This window comes from Nanorana parkeri, unplaced genomic scaffold, assembly GCF_000935625.1.
Source record: "Nanorana parkeri isolate BGI_ZX_2015 unplaced genomic scaffold, ASM93562v1 scaffold919, whole genome shotgun sequence".
Lineage (NCBI taxonomy): Eukaryota > Metazoa > Chordata > Amphibia > Anura > Dicroglossidae > Nanorana > Nanorana parkeri.
In genome coordinates, this window is record NW_017307187.1 from 324,043 (window position 1) to 349,869 (window position 25,827).

The 25,827-nt window shown below is 41.1% G+C and overlaps 1 protein-coding gene across 1 annotated transcript in view; it reads right to left on the reverse strand.

Annotated features, from left to right (window-relative positions):
* The window catches only part of LOC108794958 (octopamine receptor-like), a 66,640-nt gene that overhangs the window by 29,312 nt on the left and 11,501 nt on the right, over positions 1 to 25,827 (reverse strand). Inside the window, exon 2 of the mRNA XM_018566106.1 lies at positions 20,918 to 21,206. Within this exon, the coding sequence (XP_018421608.1) occupies positions 20,918 to 21,189 (272 nt within the window). The 5' untranslated portion in view covers positions 21,190 to 21,206. The remainder of the gene's footprint in view (positions 1 to 20,917; positions 21,207 to 25,827) is intronic.

Genomic DNA, 25,827 nt, shown 5'->3' on the forward strand with positions numbered 1-25,827 from the left:
GGGGGGGGGAGAGCGCACATTGTATTTTTTTCCTTTCATTGCTTCTGTGGACTGTGAAAAGTTAAAAATAAAAATTTCACTTTTCTTTTTCTAATGTCACTTTACTGCAGCAAAAATGTCTTCGTTAATATCTTTTAACTCATCCGAAATTAATAAAAATTTTGTATTTGTCCGAATTTGTATCCCAAAACAAATTTATTTTCCCGAAAAAAGAAATAACGAAAAATCAGAAACGAACTAAAACACATTTTTTTTGCCGGCGCACATGTCTAGCTCATGCTTGTGTGTCTAACCACCCTCTAATGTCTAAGGGACATTTTTAGAATTGAACGTGCTATTAGTTTCATGTTCCTTTGGTTTATCCTATGGCGCCGCTTTAATAAACTCAGCAAAACTTAATTTCATCTAATCAAACCTTATAGCGCAGCAGTGGGAATAAACAGTTGGTCAGGGTCAATGCATTGTCTTTGACCAGTTGGCATGTAATTATTTTAATAGCGTATGAGTCATGTAGCTAAGCTGTGTACAATACAACCTTCATTCACTCACATGCTGGCTGCTGAACAGGCACGGTAAAATGACAGGAATGTTTTCTGAATATATTTTAAACACAATACAGAGATTCCCAGGACACCTGGACGTTACCAGTAATTCATTTAAATGCCAATTACTGTACCCATCATGTTTTATTATCACCATAAAATATACAGAATACATAATGGTTTTAGCCTGTAAGTGAGAATAATTTAAATGCCCTTTACATGAACTCAACCCAGATAATTCATGTTCAGCGTAGAGAAAATAAGGATATGACAGTCTAAATCAACATGAACATATTAGATGACAGAGAGCAGGGACCTAAACACTAAAAGGGCTTTTTATTTCCTAATACTATTCACATTTCAGGTAGCATATGATGAATAGCGATGAAGCTGGGCTTGGTGTAAACTCAATTCACCAGTGTTTGCCAAGCCTTGGGTCCGCTCGACCCAATCAGTTGCGGATAGGCACATTCCCCACCCTGCAGCAATATGTTGCAAAGGGGGAGAACGCCCCTGCCACAACTTCCGTCACTTATTGGGTGTGGAGGAGGGGGTGGTGGTCAGTGTTTTGAGAGGCTTGGGCAAACTCAGGCGAGCTGGGTGTGCACCAATCCCAGCCTTGTCACTAATGCTGAACCTTGCCTTGCAAATGGAACTAGTTTGGATAACAACATGTAAAATATTTTATATCAACAGAATCATATTGTGTGACCAGCTCAAGACCATGTTACTACAGATCATTTCTTCAATGGATGGCACTAAGGTCAAAGAGGTGCCATCCGAAATGGTACATATCATCATAGTTAATACATGAAGCAGGAATCATTAACTCATAAACCAAACCATACCAAAGAAACCAGACCACGCCATCAAAAATAGTAGAGGAAGACCATAATGTCAGATGCAAGAGTTAGATCCTAATGCCAGAAGAAAAGATGCAGGAGTGGTTTGAAAAAAGAAAAGTTCACAGCAAAGTCATGTGACTGTTAAATCACCAGCATTCTATTTCAAATGCCACTTTATGCATTGGAATACCTCCTTTACATCTTGATCCGTCTGGGCAGTATGATCACCTGCTTAATCAGCACAACCCACAGGCAGCTTAACTCTCCAATAACAGCAATGAAGATCACCAGCACTCGCATGATGAGACTTGTGTAATATAGTCAACTTTTCGGGAACTGCGCAGGGTACATTCATCGGGGCAAACATAGTCACTATGTTTGCCCTGATGAAGGGACACTGCACGGTTCCGAAACGTTGGCTATGTTACACATATGACATTGTTCTGCAATAAAAAAAACTTCTGGATTTATTCTCATCCTGCGGGTGCTGGTGATCTTCATTGCTGTTACTTCTGGATATGCACGGCACCATCTGTGGACATCACTATGAGCACCACTGCTATTTCAAGCACCGGTACTAATTGCTGTATGGTGTGCAGGGGACAACTTTGTTTATTACCTCTCCAATAAGATGGAGACGTTGAATCCAATGTAGTTTCCCAATGCAATCTTCTCATTCAATGCACTTCGCAGAGCACAGTACAAATTATACTTTTCTTGTCTCTTGAAGTGCAAAAAGACAATGATCTTCCCAGCCTAGTGCCTACTATGAAGACTGGCCTTGGTCCCAGGGAACATGGGTAAAGAGGCGGGATCTAAAGACTGTGCTAAATAGCTCTAACTGGAGGAAAGAACAGAAGGCGCTAACAAATACATGAATAAACAATACAAAAACAGAAATTAAGTTGCTGAGGTACTAATCTACCCCTAGATCTTGGCATAGATCAGAACATAACCACATAATGCAATATAGTGCAACACATTGGCAACAGCAGCAAAATATGTACAGGCGGGACATGACAATCAGACTAAGACTAAGCTAAAAGTTCACAAAGTCCATGCTCTGTCTTCATTTGATCAGTTGGTCGAGATATAGAGCTGGTTAGAATTCACTCTAGAAGGGTGACCTCCTTCCAACTACTTTATTTTAGTCAGGTCCAGATTTACCATGCGGGAAAGTAGGCTTGTGTGTATGGGTAGCAGAGAGAGTTCCCCTGGACAGCTTTCCCCTGGACACACATTGGCCACACATTTTTTCCCATCATTATTAGTCACCTGCTATGAGCCTATTACAACAAGTAAATCAAGGATACACTTTGAGTAACAGAGGGGATCCCAGCACAGGGATGTGCTCTGGGCATTAAAGGTTATGTGACTACAAGCTCCAGTCATTATGATTCAGCCCTGATTATAGTCACTACCCTGCCAGGAGTGAGAGCTAGATCACACAGTATCAAAACTCAACTACAATATATCAGCAAAAGTCAAAGCTACCCCACACAGGTGGAAACTAGAGCTGGCCCATTCTATCCAAAACCAAATCCAGACTATGCCACCAGTAGACATGATAAGATCCTACTTTCTTGAGCCTACCAGAAGCCAGGATGAATTGATGGTTAAAATGCACCCATAAACTACACTACTTTATTTGATGGCATAACCTAAATATGTAAATGCTTTATTAAAGGATCAACCTGCAGACATTTCAGGCTCTGGATATATGAATTGTAGTTACCAGTAGGAATGTGTAAAATTGACAGTTTTCACAAAGCTCTGTAAATTTTGACAAAAGTTTGCCATTGTTGCGATTGCATTAGAGTCAATGGAGACGGTTAAATTAAGGTGGTTGTTTTTGGTTTTTAAGGGTGCATTGCACTTTTAATTGCTCCTGAAGGTTGAAGAAGCTCCTTTCAGCTTTACTGGACTTGTTTTTGTGCCAAACATGCCCCCCCCCCACTATCTTGAAACAGAGGAAGCCAGACTTCAGTGCTAACCCTAAGTCTATTGGAAACACTGAAGCCTTAGATACCTTATATACTTTAGTTGTAGCAATATCCTCAAAATGAATGTATTCCCAAAACTTCTGTAACAGCTTAAAACCTCTTAACAATTTTAAATATTCTGAAAGCAGAGGCCCTGTAGAATGAAAAAAAATGCTAGTTGCAGTTTTTTATGCCACACACATTTTGCGCAAATGTTTACCAAACCAGTATTTTTAGGCTGAATCACACTAAAATGAAATTTAGTGCACAGAGACAGAAAATAATACCCATTTTTTGGGTTAAATCTGAAAGATGGGGTCGTGTCTGGTAAATGTACCAAATATTTCAAGTCTTAAAATTGCGTGTGCCTATGAAATGGTAAAAAACTACAATACCCACACATTCCCATAGGTGAAGCTTTAAAAGCTTTTAACGCTCACCAATTTAGTGTTAACAGTGATACAATTATTGCTCTCACTCTGATGTTCGCAGTGATATGTAACATGTGTGGTGTACTCGCCATTTTCCCATGTAGGGGCACTCGACATGTGTTTGCCTTTGTATGTGCGAGTACCTGGGGGCGGGGGTCTTTACATTTTTTATTTTTTATATGGGACTTTAATTTTTTTTCTTTACACTTTCGTTTATTGCTATAACGTAAGGGGCTAACAAGCCCCCTATGTAATATCAAAGAGGATGTGATAGGTCCTCTTTATGGAGACATCAGGGGTCTACAGCCGCCAAAGAAATGACACCCTGAAACTAGACATGCCGTGCCGGTGGCGGCAGAGTAGGGGGGCGCACACTCCCCGCACCACACAAGCGATCAGGTGCCTCTATAACTGCCAGATAGCTTGTATGTAAACAGCCACTTCCTGCTGTTTAAAATGGTACAACAGCAGCTGTGATCTTGGTATAACCCCTTCAGGATGCCACCATTTATTTACGTGCAGTAGTCCTGAAGCTCCTCCCCTCTTGGTCTGGTTGTGGCGACTGGTCCCCTGAAGCTGCTCTTCTTGACAGTCTGTGACTGGTCTTGTTATGGCCCCACTCACTGACATAATCATATAGAATGCAGGACCAGTGACCCACCATACACGATAAAATTCCAAGGACCTGTAGCACTCCTTACCAGAACTCCCAAACATATGTTGAGGGTGCTCGCAATGACCGCGGATAGCGCCGCATTCAGCATAATCAAGTATAGGAACGTCACCAGCACACCAATACGACAGAGACTTAGACGCCAGTGCAAATCTATTTATTTGATGACAGTCATTACTCAAAGTGTCATCAACCACCATACACGATGACACAGGAGTGGTGCCCACACTCCGGCACTCATGAGCAGAAGAAAAGGGCAAAAGAGCACATGTTGCACTTTTTTTCCAAAAATAGAGCTTTACCATGCATTGTGATGCGTTACAATGTATGTGCTTCAAAGCTGCATCGCCTTAGTACATTGGGATGCTATTTAAAATGAATGACATCCCAATGCAGCACCGAACATAACGTGTGTTGCAGTAACACACTTGAACAAACATGTAATTGCACCACATAAGTGAGATTTAGCCCTAAATGCTGAATTATTCAGGAAGATTGGGTTAAACTGAATCTAATTCTCTTTAGAATATCTTGCATACATAAACGATGCCTGGCCTACCTAACTTAGGAATCAGCTTCGTTATTACACCTTTGAAGAGTTCTCTTTTGAAGAACGTATTGTAATTTCCCATTGAAGATCATGATATCCAAGTTCTTATTTATTTTGTTGACTCAGGATTCTGTATAAGCATAAAAGCTCCCACCGTTCATTATATACACATAGATGGACGGGAATAATACTCTGTAGGCACATTATTGTACACATCATTTTTAATTGCTTTTGACAGCGGTATGCTTCGCTATGAAACTGCCAAATGCAAACGAAACCAGATAAATACATTCCAGGTGCATCAAAACAAAAGGTGTGCAAAGTCTTAAGCTGGTCATACACCTATAAATTATCTGCACATTTTCTATGGTCAGATGGAAAAAGTGCAACAGATTCCTCCATCTACACTAAACTGTGAGGAACCTCCCACTGGGCCAAGCTTCTTGCTAGTCGGCCCCACTGGCTCTCAAAACACCTGAACAATGCCTGCATCCAATCAGATTGTTCAGGAATTTTGAGAGCCAGCGGGGCCGACTAGCAAGATACTGAAGCTTGGCCCAGCAGGGGATTCCTCCATACACACAGTTTAGCGTAGATGGAGGAATCTGTTGCACTTTTCCCATCTGACCATAGAAAATGTCTATAGATAATCTCTAGGCGTATGGCCAGCATCCATTCAGACTTGGTCACTGGTTGGGTATTTGCCTGAATAGTATGTATCTCCAGAGAGTCATTTCCTGTATTGCTGTGTTTTGGGCTGTTTGAGTGGGTTGGGGTTTCGTATAGTCATGGCAGTCTGTTGGCGTTTTGGGGTCCTTGAGGGCGTTTGGGATGCCGTGGGTTTATTGACCAGGATTGGTGACCCATCATAGGTGTGGTGTCCTTTAAGTGGTGGTCAGTGGGTTTGACCACTTAGTTTGGCGGTGAAGTGTCTGCGGTTTAACAGATATTGGTCCCCGAGGCGGTGGTTTGCGGCTGGGGGCCCTATTAGTAATATCTGAGGCCGCAGATACAGGTATGGGACGGCATTCCAGTTATTTGAAGCACCTTCAGGGATCCGGAAACCTGAGTTTAAACTGGTTAAGTGGGTTAATTGGTTATGAGTATATATAGTAGAGTTATTTTTCTATTCAAGTTTGTATTTATTTTGATATGGTTATTAAAAATACAAGTGGCTGCTGTGGCCTTTGAAAATCCATACAAGTCTGGAGTGCCTTATTTTGAGGAGAATGGTGGTGGGGGGAGGTCACAGTAGAAGAGGGGGTCCCTCTGAAAATACCCTTGTCATGGTTTAACGCAGGTCCAACCTTTTTTCCAACCAGTGAGATCTCATCTCACTATAAGATCTCTATGAGTAAGTCGGAATTGTGAAACACGTTAGTGGTTGAGTACACACGGGGAAGAACTAAGGAGTGCAGCTATTTCTAGATTTGGTTGCTATAGACGGCAGCGCGCTTGTCTGGCCGCACCTGGGATGCAATCACAGTGCAAGCCGATTCTGGAATGTGAGCTGTGGATAATGAGTTTGTTTTCTTTAGAAAGCAGCCACATCCTGAGTAGAAAAGCCGGTCTGCTGCTGTCTGTGTGGAAGTAGTTGTCTCTCTGCAGAGCTCTGAGACACTCCCAACTGAGTCAAAAACTAGAGCTCTCCACTCAGCAGGAAGCATGAGCATGGGTTTTAAGTCAATGTAAACCCAAATGAATATTGTAATGTTGATACATGTTTTCCACTGAGGGTGTACTCAGTCTCAATTAGGGTTTTGAATTTACTTTTATTTCTCTTTTTGTAGATGTAATCCCAATTACTAAAATCTCATAACGGTTGTAACAATTTAAAGAGGGCAGAAGAAAAGGTAACCCTTGCGATGGGTCTACCCCCTCCCCGCACTGCAAGCGTTAAGTGCATAGCATCATATTTGTCTAGGGTCAAAAATAACAAAGAAATACTCACCCGAATCCTCCGACCAGGCTGACTGCTAAACTGGTCCTTGCAGCCTCTTTCCCCCTCTTCTCCAGCGATGGTATGTTCCTCGGCATCCTAATGTACACTGTATTGGATGTTATGACTCACGGGTTCTTAGACCACCGAAGCGGCGGGTGAGAGAGGCTGCATCGTTCGGTCCAGAAGCCAAGCTCAGTCCCATGATGGACTACAATTTCACGTTTTGAAATTTGCATTGAGATTGTAGTCCATCACGGGAGCGAGCTTGGAGCAGTGACTACTTTACAACACACACGGGGAACAAAAGTAGCCCCCCTCCAGCAGGAAGGACAGTGTCAGCACCAATTCAGAGATGATTGGAGGATCTACAGCAGAATGATACACAAATAAGATACATTATTGTTAATAGTTAAGGAACTTGAATGTATTTTTAAGATTTAACACCTGAGTTTAGTGTCAGTTTAATGATCTATAAATACAAATCTGCAATAATTTGTGTCTTTTCTGCCTGGAGTTCAGCTATAATTGCATCTGCCGATCACTGGCTCGAACGTTTTTTGTTAATTTTAGTTCTTAAGCAGGAAAACAAATCCAGTTCTATAGGATAGAATGTGCCGTGACAACTTCCACGACCGCAACAATGGCCCCAAAATAAGAAATGTGCAGAGCGTGGACTGAGTTGATGGAACACAGTATAATAGACTATATCTCTGTGTGATGAAAAATAAATTGCCAGCAGGATACAGACGGAGACAAAGACATGGCTGAGATTACAAGCCACCTGATCCATCGCTCTGTGTGACTCTATTAGTCATGTTAGAGCGGGGTGCGCCGGGTGCTGCGCTAAGACATTTCAAGGAATATACGGAATATATGTTGGCAGCGGCGGAATGCCTCCTGCATGACAGACTGATATCAGCACTCCTAATATCAGATCATGTCAAGGACAAGGTAGATCCTCCGCTTTTGTTCCATCCATTAATCAGGTATATTTATTCCCATATTATCTGTAAGTGCTGATGTGTGCCTAATATTCCTGTTATTGCTCTGCTGGAGTTCAGGGGATTTCACGGTGAGAAGATTTTAGGAATGTTTTGATCTCCATGTAACGTTATATTTTACGCTTATTATATTTGTCCTAAATGTAGGTTTATTTAAAACTATGATCTTTTAGTATGTATCTCCTGGTTTAACGCAGGTCCAACCTTTTTTTCAGTCATGGCACGCTTTAAAACTATGCAAAATCTTGAGGCACCCTAGTCTGAAATGTAATGGATTTTAAGGGGGGACCTCACGCAAAAAAAAACACACAAAAAAGTGGGGTTCCCCCCTTCACATCGAAGTCCCCCCTTAAAATCAGAATTCCCTCCTTTCATATCAGAGTCCCCCCTTCACATCACAAGCCCCCTTTTACATCAGAAGCCAGCCTACACATCAGGAACCCCCCATTCATATTGGAATTTCCCCTTCACATCAAGAGCCATCTTAACAACAGAATCCCCCCTCTCACATCAGAATTCTCCCTACACATCAGGAATCTCCATTTCATATGATAGTTCCCCCTTCATATCAGGAGCCCTCTTCACATCAGAATCCCCCCTGCACATCAGAATCCCCTCTTCACATCAAAGTCTCCCTACGCTTCGTGTGTCTCCATTTCATATCAGAGTTCTTCCTTTACATCAGGAGCCCTCTTCACATCAGCAGCCCCCCCCTACACATCAGAATCGGCACTTTCACACCAGAGTTCCCCCTTCACATCGGAAGTCTCCCTACACATCAGGATTCTCCATTTCATAATAGAGGTCCCCCATTTCACATCAGAACACCCTTTCATGTCAGAGTTCCCCCATCATATTAGGAGAACCCCTTCAAATTGGAAGCCCACATCACAGTCCTCAATTACAAAATTTCAAGGTACCCCTAAAGAAGCCAAAAGGCACCCTGGTTGAGAAAGACTGGTTTAAAGGACAGTAGTGTGCTTATATTATCTAATTTATTTCTAGTTATAGTGAATAGGTATGGAAAAACATGATGGCATTGCTTGGACTAAAGAAAACCTATTTATTTATTTATTTATTTATTTATTTATGTATTTATTAATTACAGGTAATAATATATATTATTTACAATTTACACAGCGCTTCACATACTGTACATTCCCATCAGTCCCTCACCAAGGACCTGTGTGTATGGGGAGCAGATTGGCTCTGTCTCCACATACTGAGGCATAGACCTGGCACCATAGATAAAGGAAATGCAGACTTGTTTGACTCTGTAAAGATATCACCATATACTGTAAGTGAATGGTTTAGTGTTACTTGCATTGACATACTCAGTGGTGATGACAAATTAGTCTAGAATTAGCAAATCCTGAGGATTTCCTAGTGACAAGACTTCATGGAGGGACAGGTAGAAAGGTAGCGGTTGTGGTTTGTATAGATGCATGTGAAATAAAGTTTGAATTTCTTTGGAAGATCATTGTGTGCTGGTTCCACAGTTTTTGAGCCTATTAGTCAGGAAGAGAGTCATCTGTGCACCGAATGTGGATTGCGGGGATGCATGATAGGGGTGATCTGTGCGCTTCGTGTTTTCAGTTTACAGGTGGAAAGATAGCCCATAAAATATGACTCCAGTCGCATGTACATCAGTGCCTTAGCGAACACTTGGAGAAGTAGAGCAAACATCCCTGAAACAAGTCGGGACATCTCCAATTGTTTGCCTACTTTGATCAACACCTTCTAAGATACAAATTGGCTATGCAATGAAAAAACATCATAATGAGAACCGGTTATAAGTAAGTTATAGATGGGGATATATAGATATGAGGCATGTTATAAAAAGAGGAGTCAAAGTAAACTATAACATGAACATGCTAATGTTGTTATTTTTTTTAAATGCTATCTAAATAGGAATCCATATACCAAATCCTACAAAAAGTTGTGATTTGGGTACTTTAAAGGTCAGTCATTTTTCTATGTTGGTAAATCAGTCCCTGTCCTCAATTAGCTTAATATCTAAGGTCCCTATCTGAAATATACAAGGGCCAATTTACACAGGAGCCAATTAATCTACCAACATGTCTTTGGAGTGTGATAGGATACCGGAATACTGGAGAAAACCCACACAAGCACAGGGAGAACATGAAAACTCCATGCAGATAGTGTCCTGACCGGTATTCATAAACCTGATCATTCACACTAGGCATACAATGTAAATCAAACCAAGTCAAAGGTTACCTTCAATGAAAACCTGAAGTCAGTAGAACCAAAAATAAATGGAGCTACATTTATATGCATATGTCCTATGAAAGTCTTGCGTGGCCCTGCCCTCTGCAAGCTCCCAATTAGTCCTTTAAAGGCTAAGCTAAGGGGGCCCCTGTAGGTAAAAAACAAACAAAACTGCAGCTTTTAATAATGTTGATAAATATAATTGCCATATGTAACCCCCCACACCTAAAAAACTCCTATAGTTAGCTTTGCCCCATCTTGCTATGTTACTAGGACACTCCAGTGACATTGTACAAGGAAAACACTCACTCTTATGATGCTAAGAGAGAGCACCCAACAGCCTGAGTGTCCTCACAACCTCACAACAGCATAGGATGCGGCAAAGCTTACTATTGGAGTTTTTAGGCCAGGCTTCAGGAGAACGCAAATTACCTACAGGTATGGCAATTGCATTAATCAACATCTTTAAAAGCTACAAAGTTGTTGTTTTTTTACCCACTGGGGCCCCTTGGCTGCATAGACAGTTTTACATTAAAGGTGAACTTAGCCAATAATGTGAAAGGAAGGCTTGGGAAGTTGGGTTAAGTCGACAGGTAAAGGCAAGATGAACACATCATTTCTACTATCCACTCCATAGCTCTAGATCTAATGATAATTTTATGGCAGGCTTCTAAAAAATGGAATAAATTGGAAGGACACTGCTTGACCTAAACCCTTGCAGCCATGGATGGTGATTTACGCTCAAGCAATTACTGTACATGTTTTGTTTATTCCAATTCTCCCTACTGATTCCTGCTCGTGAGGTGTAGTCACCTATGACAGTAAAGGACCAATTGGAAGGTGGGAGGGTTCGAGCCAAGATGCTGTAGATACAGTGATTTTAATACTATTCATAGAGTTTTTCTAGGGTTTTTGTCACCGTTCATTGTTATTTACAATGGGCTTATTTATAATGGTGTTAATATAATAGTGTTAATAAAAGGGCTTCTGTGATGATTCTGAACACAATATATGACTAATTGTGTTATTTGTGGGAACAAAAGGGGGGATGGGTTTAAGGGGCAGACATGCATCATTGGGTAGCACGTTACCTCTGAACCACCCTGGTCATGTGTCTGTCTCTGTTCGATAGCTCGTGATCTTGTTATGATTTGAACACTTCACTTTCAAGGAAACCTGCCATGAGAAATCGGTGAGTCTTTCAATACTGAGCTTTCGAGAATTTGAGTAATCTGGTTGTCATGATCACTCTTTTTTTTAATATTCACCACGGCCCCAGAACATGTATGCAGATAAGGACCTTTCTCTGGCTATCGATATTTGCATATTTGTTCCTTGTTGGTGATTCAACATGTTTTGAAGATAAAGGATTTATATAAAAGCCGGGCAATTAGCATTTTCAGAAAGGGACCAGCAGTTTTAGGTTGTAACTCTCTCATTACAGGTTTAATTTAAATTGACAGCAACATGCTTCTACCCACAAAAGAGGGCAATTCACAAAATAAGTGGTGGTAAGTTTACATAGTGCAGTACAGTAGTGCCTAAAGCTTGCCATACACTTTACAAACATCGCAAGACTTTCCCGCGATTTTCGTACGATAATCGGCAGGTGTATGGCCACCATAAGTGATGAAACACATTGGTCCAGGCTCATGAAAGATTTCTTGGTGGGATTTGAAGCTTTGTGAGTTGCACAATTACAAATTGTCCTTGACTGATATGGATCTCTGGGATCAGTTATTAAAAAGGCCGCCATTCACTTCTCTACAGAGGAAAGCAGTTGGCGGTGGCTATCCCCTATAGTTAATGCAATGCTGCAGTCACTAGGGAATGGGTGCTGTTTTAGCTACTGGTTCCAGTGATGAGTGATCGGTAGCTTGTAATCCTATTTTAGGTGACAGATCAATTTTTCCCTGGACCTCTTTGAAGCAGACAAGATGAATACATTTCAGGCTGATGACCTATCGGTTTTCTCTGGAATGGCCACTATATACCAAGTCATGCTGTCACGCCTGGAGGCATATAGGATGAAAGAAGGTAAACTCATTAATTATCCCTTCCTTCAGCCATCACCAGCTCAACGGCCACTGGTAATAGAAAGAAAATGTGTTCTGTCACAGGACGCAAGCTGCTGGGGAGAATAACAACTTCATTACAGTAGTTTATGTACCTTGCAATTACTGACACCACCGAGTGGACAGAGTCCCCGATCCTCACGTTGGCTTAAATACAAAAAGTGACTCGTGAATGAAAGCGAGAAACATACTTTTAATCCTTTCCCTGCCTCTAATTTTCCATAAAATGTTAAAATGCATACAACAGACTTCAGCATTCAAAATCAAATGCCTTCTGCACTTTGCAACACAGTAATACATTATATGACAATCTCAACGATGGATATAAAAAACTCACAATGACAAGTTCTCCTCTTAAACATCTAGATGGTCCTTTTCCAACACTTGCAAAGATGGCTGACAGCCTGGCTTCGAACTGGGTAGTGCTACTGAATGCACACAAAAACGGTGCACTGGCCTCAGAAAGTAATATATATTTTAATGTAAGGATTAAAAATATTCACAAGCATAAAAATGAATTACTGATCCAACCATATCATAATCTTTGTGCCATATCGCAAGGTCCTCCACATGAGTATTCTGCCACTATCCATCTCTCTTATATTGTGTGTTCCTGGGATGAATCCCCTTCATAAGAGCCTGAGAGGCCGGTAATGCATGCTGTATGCGTGATGGAGCAGTGGCGTAGAACTTTGGTCTGGAGAGAAGGACTTTCATGCAATGTGGCAGAATGATTATGATATGGATGTGATTGGACATTTTTTACATTTTTATGTTTGTATGTGTTTTTATTCCTTGTATTAAAGTTTTATCTTTATACTTCACAAGGCTAGTTTGTCATTTTTGGTGTATTTGTGAGATTTAAGTGTTCATTTAAGTCCCAAAGACCCACACCCAAAAGGCAAAACAACTCCTATAATGTGTGGTCTCATTTGTATCAGGAAAGACTAGGATTGCTTTCTGTTCACCCTAAGGCAGTCAGATAACTCGCTAGATTAGACTGTGCGATTTGTTTTGTTCCCAATCAAAATTCGGACGAATTTTCCGAAATTCAGACACATGCGAATTTCCGAATCCCAAAGCATCAGAATGTGTCCGAATCCGAATTTCCGTTTCCGAATTTTGGATCCCATCCAAATTTTGTTCAAAAACTAAACCGAATCGGACATGTGACTTTTCTGGCCAGTAAGATGGATTTAATGCATCCGAAAGGGTCTGAACACAAATTTTCGTTACGGCAACATAGGAGCCATGTACAGTATGTACATATAATATTAAAGCTGAGGCTCCTAGACCCAAATGGTATTCGGGAAATCAAATTACCGTATATACTCGAGTATAAGCCGAGATTTTCAGCCCATTTTTTTGGCTGAAAAGTGCCCCCCTCGGCTAATACTGTGTTGGAATTCTGAGGATTTCCAGGTTCTAGGCTCTCCTGACTGTTGCTATGGTCAAATCATATATTTTCTGAAATCAGTGTACGTACAAAGTTAACCAGTAGTACTGTTAATTTAGTATGCACAAAAAAAGCAATATTTTCAACAAAAAAGTACACTAAATTGTTATTAGGACACAATAGCACAACAAAATGCACACTAAATGTACAAAATAAAACTGCGCTTATTTAATAGCAAATAAGTCTAAAGGTAAAATTGCAGATCATTTAAAACAGTAAAAATCAATATTAGGACAAATGGCAACGTGTAACCCTCAGTAAAACCCTTGCATTTTAAAATGGAGCCCCTTAAACTATTTTGAAATTTCTAGCACAAGCAAGGATACCTAATATGTATGACGTGACTGGGCGATAGACCTTTGAATACGCTTTTGTATAAACCAGCTCCCACTGCCAATCGTGAGTGGTTAGGGCTTGGTTTTAGAGGAAGCTGACCTTCAAATTTGGAGAGCCTGTACCCTTGCAGGTATCAGTGAAAAGAATTGTGCCCCATCTTTTGTGCCAGTGGAAAAATAAGTTCTCCATTGTTGTTATTAGCAATAACAACGGTGTCCTATCAACAGTCAGTGGGATCAATAGTTCCCATTGCTGGTGTCAGTGGGAGGAATTTAGCCTCATCATTAGTGTCAGAAGGAGGATTGTGCCCCATCATTGGTGTCAGTGGGAGCAATAGTGCTCATTGCTGATGGCAGTGGGAGGAATTGAGCCCTTTGTTGGTGTCAGGGAGGAATAATGCTGAATCATTGGTGTCAGTGGCAGGAATAGTGCCCCGTCATTGGTGCCAGTGGGTGGAATAGTGCTCCATTGTTGTTGTCATAGGAAGTAGTTGTGCCCATCATTGGTGTAAGTGGGAGGCATAGTGTGCCAAGGGCCAGATAAACCTATAACTAAATACATAAGGGGAGCACATGACATGAAAGCAAAGGATCACACCAGGCCCATGGGACATAGTTTGGAGACCACTGCTCTAGAAGAACAGAAGATAGTTTTCAGCATAAAGGATAAAAATGTATCTTTATTGACCCTGTCGCCTCCAATACAGGAGTTCTAGCACAGCACTGTGACAGGTGAGAGAGGAAGGGCAGCTCTCCCATCTTACTGTATACACGAAGCGGCAGGGTTACCTTTAACCCTGCCGCTCTGATCACTCTGATCAGAGGAGAGACTCGGCGGTGGAGGACGGAACCAAAGGAGAGAGGTAAGAGCAGGGGGGAGGGGAGGAGGCTGCACACTGTTTACATGTGATCTCTGCGACATCGCCGAGTTCAAATGTAAACGAAAAATCGTCTGCCTCACTCTACATTTAGTTCTGCTTGTGCAAAGCAGGACTGATTGTAGAGAGGGCAACTTCCCCACAAGGACCCCGCTACAGCCCCTCTGCGCCCTGCCGACCCAATGCCGGGCCTCGGTGGCCTTGTGGGGAATCCGGGCCTGCTTGTGCTCTAGTATGGGGCTTTTAGTTTTACAATATAAAAGGGGACTCTAATTAGGTGAGTGAGCTTTATTTTTCAATTAGCATTCTCTTTCTTCATATTGTCTTTTTTTTTTTACATTTTAACACCTTCATTTGCATAATTACAGTATGGGTTCTTATTAGGGATAAGTGGACCACCACCGATGAAATTTCGCTGAAGCTAGTGCTCCCAGTTTCGTTCATTGAGCTGGCTCCAGGCGTTCAATGAACTTTTGGGGAAATCAAAGCTCTCAATTTTGCTCATCCCTAGTTTAACCGAGGAAGGTATGTGGTACATAATCGTACCCCTAGGATCACCCCTGCCATGGAGTTATGGAAAGGTACATATCCAAAACAGCCGTTTTTTATAGGAGAAGAAGAACTACACAATTTTGCACCCATATCTCTTTAAACAGGCCAATGGACCGGTATATATGAAAGGAGCCAGTGTGACCCTGTGGCTGTAGGAATGCCATCCAATAAGCTGGATGTGCCAGGCTGCCGTCTCTCAGATAGCGCAACAATTTTCTGCTGCTAGTAGCTATCCTAATCCAAATCTGTGGACCACATTGAAAGATCTGATCAGCCGCCGGCAGTGACTTTGTTGCTTATTCTCCCATCTCTATTGTTAACACAAGTACATAACCAGTGAGATATGAGTCTGAAACAGCATAATCCATATCATGTCTGGTACTCTACGTGACTTTTAGACCATTCTTACAAGGCAAGGCTCTTGGTTAATCTCTGGGTGTATGGAGGAATGCTTTCATAATAACAACAGTGGGTATTTCTGTGTTCTTCTTACACAACTGACTGCACTGTTATAACACTTCTAAAATGACTTGTACAGTTACTGGTTCTGTGCGGTCAGAGTAATAACATTGGAGGCCCTGGTCACACTTCTGTGCTTGGAACTGCATGCTCTGTCCGCGTAGTTTAAAGGGAGACTATGACTATATAAATAAAGAGAACCTATGGCAATATAAAGGGGCCCCATAACAACATAATTAAAGGGAAGTTATGACAATATAAGTTAAGGGAATCTTATACTGTACATAAAGGGAGCCTATGAATAAATAAAAAGGGAGCCGATAACAACATAAAATAGGCAGCACAGTGGCGTAGTGGTTTTGCCTTGCAGCACTGGGGGCTCAAATCCTGGCTAGATCACTATCTGCTAGGAGTCCGAATGTTCTTCCTGTTCTTGTGTGGGTTTCCTCCGGGTACTCTGGTTTCCTCCCACACTCCAAAGACATGCTGGTTGGGTAATTAGTCTATATTGGCCCTTGTATTTATCCCCGTGAGATAGGGACATTAGACTTTAAGTTCCTTGAGGGCAGGGACTGATGTGAATGTGCACTGTGTAAACACTGTGTAAATCATCAGCACCCTATACACTGAGTGGCCAGATTATTATGACCACCTGACGTTTGTAGGCAAATTAGCTATAATTTCGCACTGAAGTTGCTAGAGGGCCAGACCATTATAAATAGGGAAGCAGGTTGTTTACCACAACAGTAGAAGTGATTTGTTTCTGAAGATACGGGTAAACAACGCGATTTAACAGCCTTTGAACGTGGGATGATTGTTGGCGCTCGGAGCCATGGAGCGAGTATCAGCAAAACAGCAGAATTTGTTAAATGTTCAAGAGCAGCTGTTGTTAAAGTGTTTAAACACTGGACTGTCAGCCTAAAATCTGGGTCTGAACGCGCGAATTGTGGCCGTCAGCGACTAGTCAATGTTAGGGCAGAACGGAGAGTGGCAAGACTGGTACAAGACAACAGAAGGGCAACAGTGCCGTGTCAGATTCCTCGCATCACCTTTCAACATCTCCTGGAGTCACGAGGCGGCCCAACGCAGTACTGATGGGGTGGTCATAATAATATGGCCACTCAGTGTATATACTTGTAATAAATAAATATAGAGAGAGCCTATAACAATATAAATAAAGAAAACTTATGGCAATATGAAGGGAGCCCATGACAATATAAATAAAGAAACCCCATGGCATTACAAGGGGACTCTGTGGCTATATAAATAAAGAGAACCTATGGGATTATAAAGGAAGCCTATGAGAATATAAATAAAGAGAACTAATGGCACTATAAAGGGAACCTATGGGAATATAAAGGGAGCCTATGACAATATAAATACATTGAACTAATGGCAATATAAATGAAGCGTAACGTATATCAATATACAGTAAATATGAGAGTTGCCGTTGCTGACTTTTTCTTAACAGACATTAGCCCCAGGGTGGTCATCCATATCCTGGCTTCATGTACCAAGTAAGTAACTGACCTTGAAAAAGCATGCTCAATAGAAGTTGAGACATTTCACTGGCTGCATGTTTGTTTCAGATCACTGACTTGATGAGTAGAGAAGTTAGGATCAGGATGGCAGCCCTGGAGCTTGTACCTTTTAAACACAAGCAAGCCAATGAAGATCCCATCTTTCTATCCACAGAGCTTTACTTTAAATCTGAGTTCCAAGTAGGTATAATACACCATTTAAATTTAATATGCCCTTATGAATAAGTCATTAAGTGCATCCTTCTGTAATTGCCCGAACAAGGAGGGTCACAGGCTGAGCAGGGTCCTGGACCACACTGTATTAGTTAACTGCACTGTAGTCTGCAGAGAGGTCAAGGGACCGCCTGTGGTGTTTGACAGAGGTGCATGGATCATAAAACTGGCTAAACAGAATTAAACTATTTTCTCAGGTAAAACAGGTCATATTATTTAAGATGTGTATTTGCCTATTTACCTGGAATTCATCTTTAGGGGATGTAAATCTTTTTCGAAACATCTTTTGTTAACACCCTACCTAACCTGCTCAAAGTTTCCATCTACTCACCAACACTCCAACTGTAGCTCCTGCAGCCATGGCTGGGGAGGTCACATGACTGTTGTCAACCAATCAATAACACTGGAGGAGTGTAATTTCTGCTTGTTAAAAATGGCAGCATGACCCTCTAGAAGTAGATTACTGCAGGACGTCTTAGCCCGACCATAGAGAGAGTGGTGGAGGAACAGATATTCAACCCATCTGACCTGTTGAATACTTGCAGAAGACAGTGGGCAGTGAAACGGCAACTTTTAACGAAACGTGCCACCAGAAAGGTAAGTATATGCAGTTTTCGCTTTGCAAGTATGTTTGTATGTATTACATTCAGGGCCACTATAAGTCCACTAAAAGGTGGTCTATAACCCTATACGATTGATATATGCCATTTGCAATTGCAGGCCACTACTGCTACTAGAGGGCGCTGAGGAGCACAGGGTTTGCTATGCTTTTCAGAGCCATCTAGTGGCTGTAGTAAGGTAAGTATTTGCAGTATTCATTTTGCAGGTATTTTTTACATTCAAGTGACCTCTGCTGACAAGGTCACTTTAAATGCACTTTAAGGGGTTGATTTATAACCCTATATGCTTTGGCAGATTCCATTTGCATTGGCACAGTGGCCATTAAATGGTGCTGAGGAGCACTTTTAATGCTGCTCAGTGCTATCTAGTGGCTGTAGTGCCGAGTAAACGGCATCTGCCTTGTGTACATGGTTTTAAATCAGCCCCTATGTTCTTGTACATGTATTGTGGTGCAATAAAGCTTGCCATTTTAACATTTTAAAAGCATGTTTTGTACTTCTATGATTCAAATATTTTAAAGGAATATCTAAACCTCCCTTCTGTCAGTATCCTACAGTTTACCTGCAGTCGTGGCCTCACATGGGGAACCTGTGAAAAGACTTAATAGAACCCAATAGGAAAGGGCTATAAATGTATATAAAATGCATATAAATGTGCTTGTGATGTAGCTCATAAAAACGCATTTTAGTAAGTCATATTGCATGCTTGGAACCAAACTGTCCGCTGTCCTTAATAAACTCAGCTATAGTAAATGTACTAAATATGCAAATATTCTTGTAAAGCATTATTTTGGTCAACTTTATTTGTTTATGTTTTCCATTTAAAAAAAAATATATATAATTTCACAATTATTTGTTTTGCTTCCTTATCTTTCAAATACACATTCAATATAACCTACAAACTTTACTTGTGCTTGACTGAAAGCTGGACTCCAGGCAAACAACTAAATACACAGATGACACCCATATAAGAGGGCTGTTTTACCTGTCAAAGGATTAGTATGGTCTGTCCATCCAGTAATGAGATTTCTACAGCACTGTCACACAACACAGCCCTCTTTGCCTAAGCAGGAGACCGCCTGTTTTGCAGTTTAATAACACAGGTTTTCTCCCTACCCTCACCCTGTAACTAGACAGTAAAAGGAGAAGTAGCATACGGGTGAGCTAATTTGTTTGTCATTCTAATCTTTCCTCTTATCCACATGCTTTTGGCACTGCAACACAATTGACTCCTTGTGATGCTTCTCCCTCTGGCAGTTTGAGCTCTGCTGAATTAGGACCGCAGGAATCTAATACCAAGTTACATTCACGTACTTACACTGCTTCCTTCGTGAGGAAAAGGTGCCCCCCTTTTACAAGTAATTGAAGAAGAAGGGTTGTGTCCCTCCTCTAAATCATTTAAGAGGAAAAGGTTCCTCCTTAAGTAATTGAGAAGGGCAGGGTGTGTTCCTCCTTTGAATCAGTCAGGAGGGAATGGAATGCCCATCCTTCAAGTCATTTTGGAAAATAGGTATGCCAGTCCTTCAAGTCTTTTGGGAGGGAGGACTATACCCCTTCTCCAAGTCATCTGGGATGAGTGATGTGTCCCTCTTCTAAGTCAATCGAGAGGAAAGGGTGTTTCCCTCCTCCAAGTCAGTTGAGTGGGAGTGGTGTGCCCTTTCTCTAATTTGTTTGGAAGGAAAAGGTGTGCCCCTCCTACGTCATTCTGGAGGGGTATGTCCCTCCTCTTAGTTATTTGGGATGAGGGGTTTGTCCATCCTCTGAATCATTCAGAATGAGGGGTGTGTCCCATCTCCAAGTCATTCAGCAGTTTGTAAAATCTGATCTCATGCTATCCAAGTATGCTTTGGTGTTACAACTATTAAAGTGTATGTAAACCCAAAAACTATCATTAAGTTTGTTGCAACACATGTACCTATCCGCCTTCATGGCTGTTTGATTTCTAGTTTTCCTTTTGCTATTAAAAAACAAAAAGCTTTTCATTCTTTCTATGAACTTCTTTTTTAGGAGTAACATTGCCCCCCCCTTTTTTTTTTTTTTACAATGTAGTGGTGTTGTTGTCACTCCTCTCTAGCAACACGCCTGCAAGCTTATTCAAATAATAACAGGAGGGAGTTGAGCTTGGGGACTAGAGAGTGACATAACCCAAGGGAACTCACTCGCAGTGAATGTGTTCCCTTGGGTTATGTCACTCTCTTGTCCCCAAGTTCAACTCCCTCCTGCTATTAGTTCAATCAGCTTGCAGGCTTGTTGGGTAGAGTGGAGTGACAACAACATGTGACCACCAACCATAAAAACACCAAGACAAAAGCAAATCTTAATATTGGAGATTGCCTTCTTTGTTGTTCTTTAGGAGCCTCCAGACCCCTGCTTATCTTGCCTACAGCTGGCCAGTTGCTGACTGCAGGGGAAATATAAATTATTCTATATACTGTAAATATACAAGTTGACCATCAACTTTTCAAAAAGAATTGCAAAAATTATTTTTTTAATACATTTTAAATGTCTTTATGTGCTTTCTAAAAAAAAAGCTAAAAATCTGCGAAAGTCTCTTTTTTATTACACAAATCAGAACAAAAAAAGACATTCTTACCTAAAAGGCATGACCAGGCAAGCCACCAGGAGATCAGCCATGGCAAGCGACATAATGAACATATATGTTACAGTTCTCAGCCTCTTCTCCACAGCGGGGCAGATAAAAACCACCGTATTTCCCAGGAAGGTGACCAAATCGATCACAGTTAGTAACAACCCAACCGCCACCTGCTGGGGTGCAATTTCTAAGCTCTTATTCCCATCCTCTCTCATTAGCGAGGAGGCGAAGGAGAAGTTGGAGAGCGTGGACACATTTTTGTCCATCGGCATTTTTCAGCTCTTGTGACCTGCAAGACAAAAAAAGATAAAAGATATGGGCTCGCGGGAAGGACATGATCTATGAGCGGAGATATACGAAGGACTGGAGCAGGATCTCAGGAGGGATGGCTAATTGGAAATGACATAGGTATATGATCATATAAAGCTCCGCGTTCTACGTGAAGAAAATATCAAGGATCGTACAAATGGGAAAAGGCAGAATGAAAGTCCTCACATTTGTTAAACATCAAAAGTCATTTATTAACTGGAACTTCCGCTATATATGACAGAGTACCCGAGCAATAAATTGTGGCAAAACCTTGCAATGTATCAATTGTTAAAGTGGAGCTTTCGATAACTTTACAGGGCTGCGTGTGAAAATTCCTGGCACGCCCCAATATAAAACAAGGGTATCAATATTCAGAAAAGCTCATAGCGGAAATCCGGCTTGTATTCCTTTAACCCCGTCGCTGCCATTGTGCACACATGTTCGAATTAATATTTTAGGCCCAAAAATTGCTTAAAATGTTATATTTTCTGAAAGCAGAAAATGGTTGTTGAAATTTGTTTTTAATGTCGCATGATATTAGCCCAACTTTTCATGCATTCAAATTAATTTTAGTTCACACAAACACAATATAATACCCATTTTTCGGTAAAACATTAAAAATGAGGTTGTGTTGAGTAAATAGATACCAAACATGTCAAGCCTCATAATTACGTGCGCCCCATGAAAATCTTTGGTACACAAATTTGAACATAGACGACGGTTTAAAAGCCTCTACAGGTCATCAGTTAGGAGTTAGGCATAAATAATAGTCCTAGAATTATTGTTACTCTGGCATGCACGTGGATGGCCAACACATGGGGCTCAATCATTGTGTTCATGCGTAGGTACCCCAGGCGCATATATTTACATTCGCATATGCGAGTATGGCCATTTTTGTAAGGCTTTTCCACTTCAACTTTTATTAACACTTAACTTTAGTGCTATCACATAAGGGGCTAACAAGCAGCTCCAGCTCCTGGGGGCTCAAGTTTTTTAAAAAAACCCTTGAAAGAGCATACAAATGCTCTAGCTAAGAGGAAGCCGGCATACAAATGATGCAGACCCTGGTGGCCAGGTGTTAGCTTTTGCTTATTGCCAAAAATTATGATTAAAAAAGAAAATAATAGAGTCTAAACTTCTTTTTAATAAATAAATAAACAAATAAATATATAAAGGACTGACCCACAGGTAAGGTAAGTTAGCCATAACAACCCTCCCATTTCCAACACCAGCTCCTGGGGGCTCAAGTTTTCAGAAAATTAATTGGAAGGGCATATGGTTCGGTAAAACCAAGCTCCAGCCGGGAGAAGCCAGCATACAAAGGATGTAGACCCTGAAGGCCAGGCGTTAGATTATGCATACTGGCATAAATTAAGATTAAAGAGAAAATAATAGGACCCAACCCTCTTTTTCATAAATAAATAAATTAATACTGGAAGCAGGTACTGTATGTAAGCCACAATAACCCTCCTCTTACATGAAGGCCAGGAGTTAGACTTTGCATATTGGCAAATAGGATTAAAAGACAAAATAATAGAATCTAACCTTCTTTTTAATTAATCATTAAATAAATAAATATATCAATAAAACCATGTTCCAGCCTAGAGGAAGCCAGTTTCTCTGCTAGGTATGTGCCAGGTTGGTATTTTTAGGAGCTGTATGTTTTTTCTTGTTTTTTTTTATGTTAAAAATACAGTGGATTGAACAGTATTGAATCAACAGAGGATCAGACAATAGTTCTAACTCTCTGCTGGCCTTGAACTGGTCCAACTCAAGTCAAATTTAAATCCTTGACTCATTTATCTCTACAGGGCAATGCTACATTCGCAAGTTCACAAATAGCACCCCATTGATTGGAGTGTATCATAAACACACAGGAGGACACATGTACAGCTTATGTTATTCCATGGCACTCTTGGCATACAATACAACTGCATGTTTATTGGCAACAACATCCATTGTTTGGCATGTTCCTGTTTACATTTGTTCAGCAAAAAAAACAAAACAAAATGTTTTCTGGGAACTCTTTTGTGTCATTGGTATAGAGACCCCCCTCCTAAGACCTGGAGGTCCTTATTATTCAAGTCTTCCCGCCTACAATATCACTTTCATACTGTTCCTATTTCTGAATCTGACTTTTTGAGGGACGCTTCATTACCCACCCTTACATTCAGTATGTCTCATTATGGTGCACTGAATAGAAACAAGGAGCTCTGTGTGAGTTGGTGCGAGCAACCTATAAACAACTATTATATCTGCTCTCGGCTGGATACATCTCACTTTATACCAACGCCAACCTGCTGACTTGTTAACCCCTTCGTGACGGGAGACGTACAGTGTACGTCTTGTCACTTTGTGCCTATATGACTGGCCACATACAGTGTACGTGACGAGTTATATCAGGCTTTGTAATGCCGGTAACTGCTGATTCACAGCATTTAACAGTCATTCATTAATGTCTCAGTATTGAGGCATTAATTAATGAAATAATTAAGCTTTTTGTAAAAGCTTCTTCCTTTCATTAATGAAAGAATGAAGCCGTTACATGCAAATAGAGGACCGCAATTTGCGATCCCGTATTTGACAGCTCAAAATAGCAGAGAGGCAGCAGTGACTCACCTCGCCTCTCTGCTATTTGTTTTGACAGCTCGAGAGCCCGATGTTTGGATACATTTCACCAAATTGTCTGTTTCATTATATGCATAGACAAAGATACCCCCACGATGGTGCCTATGTGAATAGTCAATAGCAGTGAGCTGCTGTCAATGGGGAGCTCGCTGTCAGTTGGCGGGACGTCGGCCATGTTTAAGATGTGTTGTCTATTGCCAGCAAATCAGCTCATACTGTTTCATGTTTCTATTCAAAAATTTAAAGGGGAAGTTCAACCTAGAATTACTCTATGAACATTAAACAAACAATATAGCACATGTACCTTGATAAATGTAGAGCTCCATGTTTGATTTTAGTTCACTGGTTTCCAACAATCAGCATTGGAAATTAACAGTCATTTATCAGTGACACCATGCAACTCACAGCGCCGTTTAACCCCCCGAAGCTACATACGTATTGTGATTTCAAGTCTGATGTGGAAACGCTTACTCTGTTCCCTGAACCTGTCAAATATGTATGTAGCCATGTCCAGCAACAAATTCCAGTGGAAACCAGGACTTAACGGAGGGGAATACATTAGTAAGGAAGTGGAATCATATCTGATGAAACAGGGTATAGTACATCAGACAACCACACTATACACTCCTGAACAAAATAGTGTAGTGGAATGGAAAAATCACACGGTTATAGAAGCGGCCAGATGCATGCTGTCAGACACCAACCAACCTAAGAAGTACTGGGGAGAAGCAGTCATGACTGCAACATACCTACAGAACAGACTACCACCAAAACCTGTTGATAACACGCCATTGGAAATGTGGCATGGATCGAAGCCTAGCCTATGACACATCAGAGTGATTGGATGTAAGGCTTACACCTATATTCCAAATGAGAAGCAATCCAAGTTGGAGAACACAGCCATTGAAGGTATCCTGGTGGGCTACAGTGAACAAAGTAAGGGATATAGAATCCTCCACCCAAAGACTGACAAAGTAACAATGAGTTGCAGTGTTTATATCGATGAGAATCCATCATCAGAAACAATGATCCCGGGATGTTGTGAAATGAATTTGCTCAGTGAACCAGCTAAAAGAAGCTGAGCAAAGTGAAGCCGCACAGGAGTCAGAACAAGAGGTGAAACTCACAATGGATAAGCCGAATTCCATGTTAAATTCTGCTGAACAACCTGAAATTAGAAGATCTACTCAAGCAACAAAGGCAATACCACCCTGCAAGCTGTCATATACTGCCAAGACACATAGCATATTTGAACTAACATCATGGGATGACAAATTTCCAAAACACAAAGCCAATCAGTGGAGAATGGCAGCAGAAGGAAAAATAAAATCACTCCAAGAAAATAAAACCTTGACACTCAAGAGCAAGCCATTATCGACATGCAATATTGCTCATCAGAAAAAATGACTGCGGACGCACTCACCAAGACATTGCCAAAGGATTGTCACAGTTTCCTTTGAGAACAGCTAAACGTCATATAGCAACGCATCTGCTGTTGAGAAGGAATCAACAACCTTTATTTTACTTTAAAGCAACTCTGTTTCCATAAAATGTCTTTCTTGAAAAAGGCTGTAAATCTGCAGCAGGTCGACCATCCAAGCCAGCGCCATCCAGTGAGGCCAGTATGAACAGCTCTGGTAACCCTTTACTAGTAACTTAAAGTGACATTAAACCCTCAGATTTTTTCACATAAAACAATACTGTAATGTGTGCCTTACTGTATTCCATGGTTGTTTCCCTTCTCTTTGCTGCTCTTCCTTTTAAATCTGTATCTGTTCTCATGCTGGGCAGAACTTCTGTTTTGCAGCAGACTGCCTTGTCTAAGGAATGGATATACGTTGTCTGTGTATACGTTTGTATAGGCTTGAAACCTGAGCCAGCACTACAGGAAGAGGCCCTGAGCTGAAAAGGGAAGTTCTTCCCAAGCATGAGAAGACATGAGGATTTAAAAGGAAGAGCAGCAAAGAGAAGGG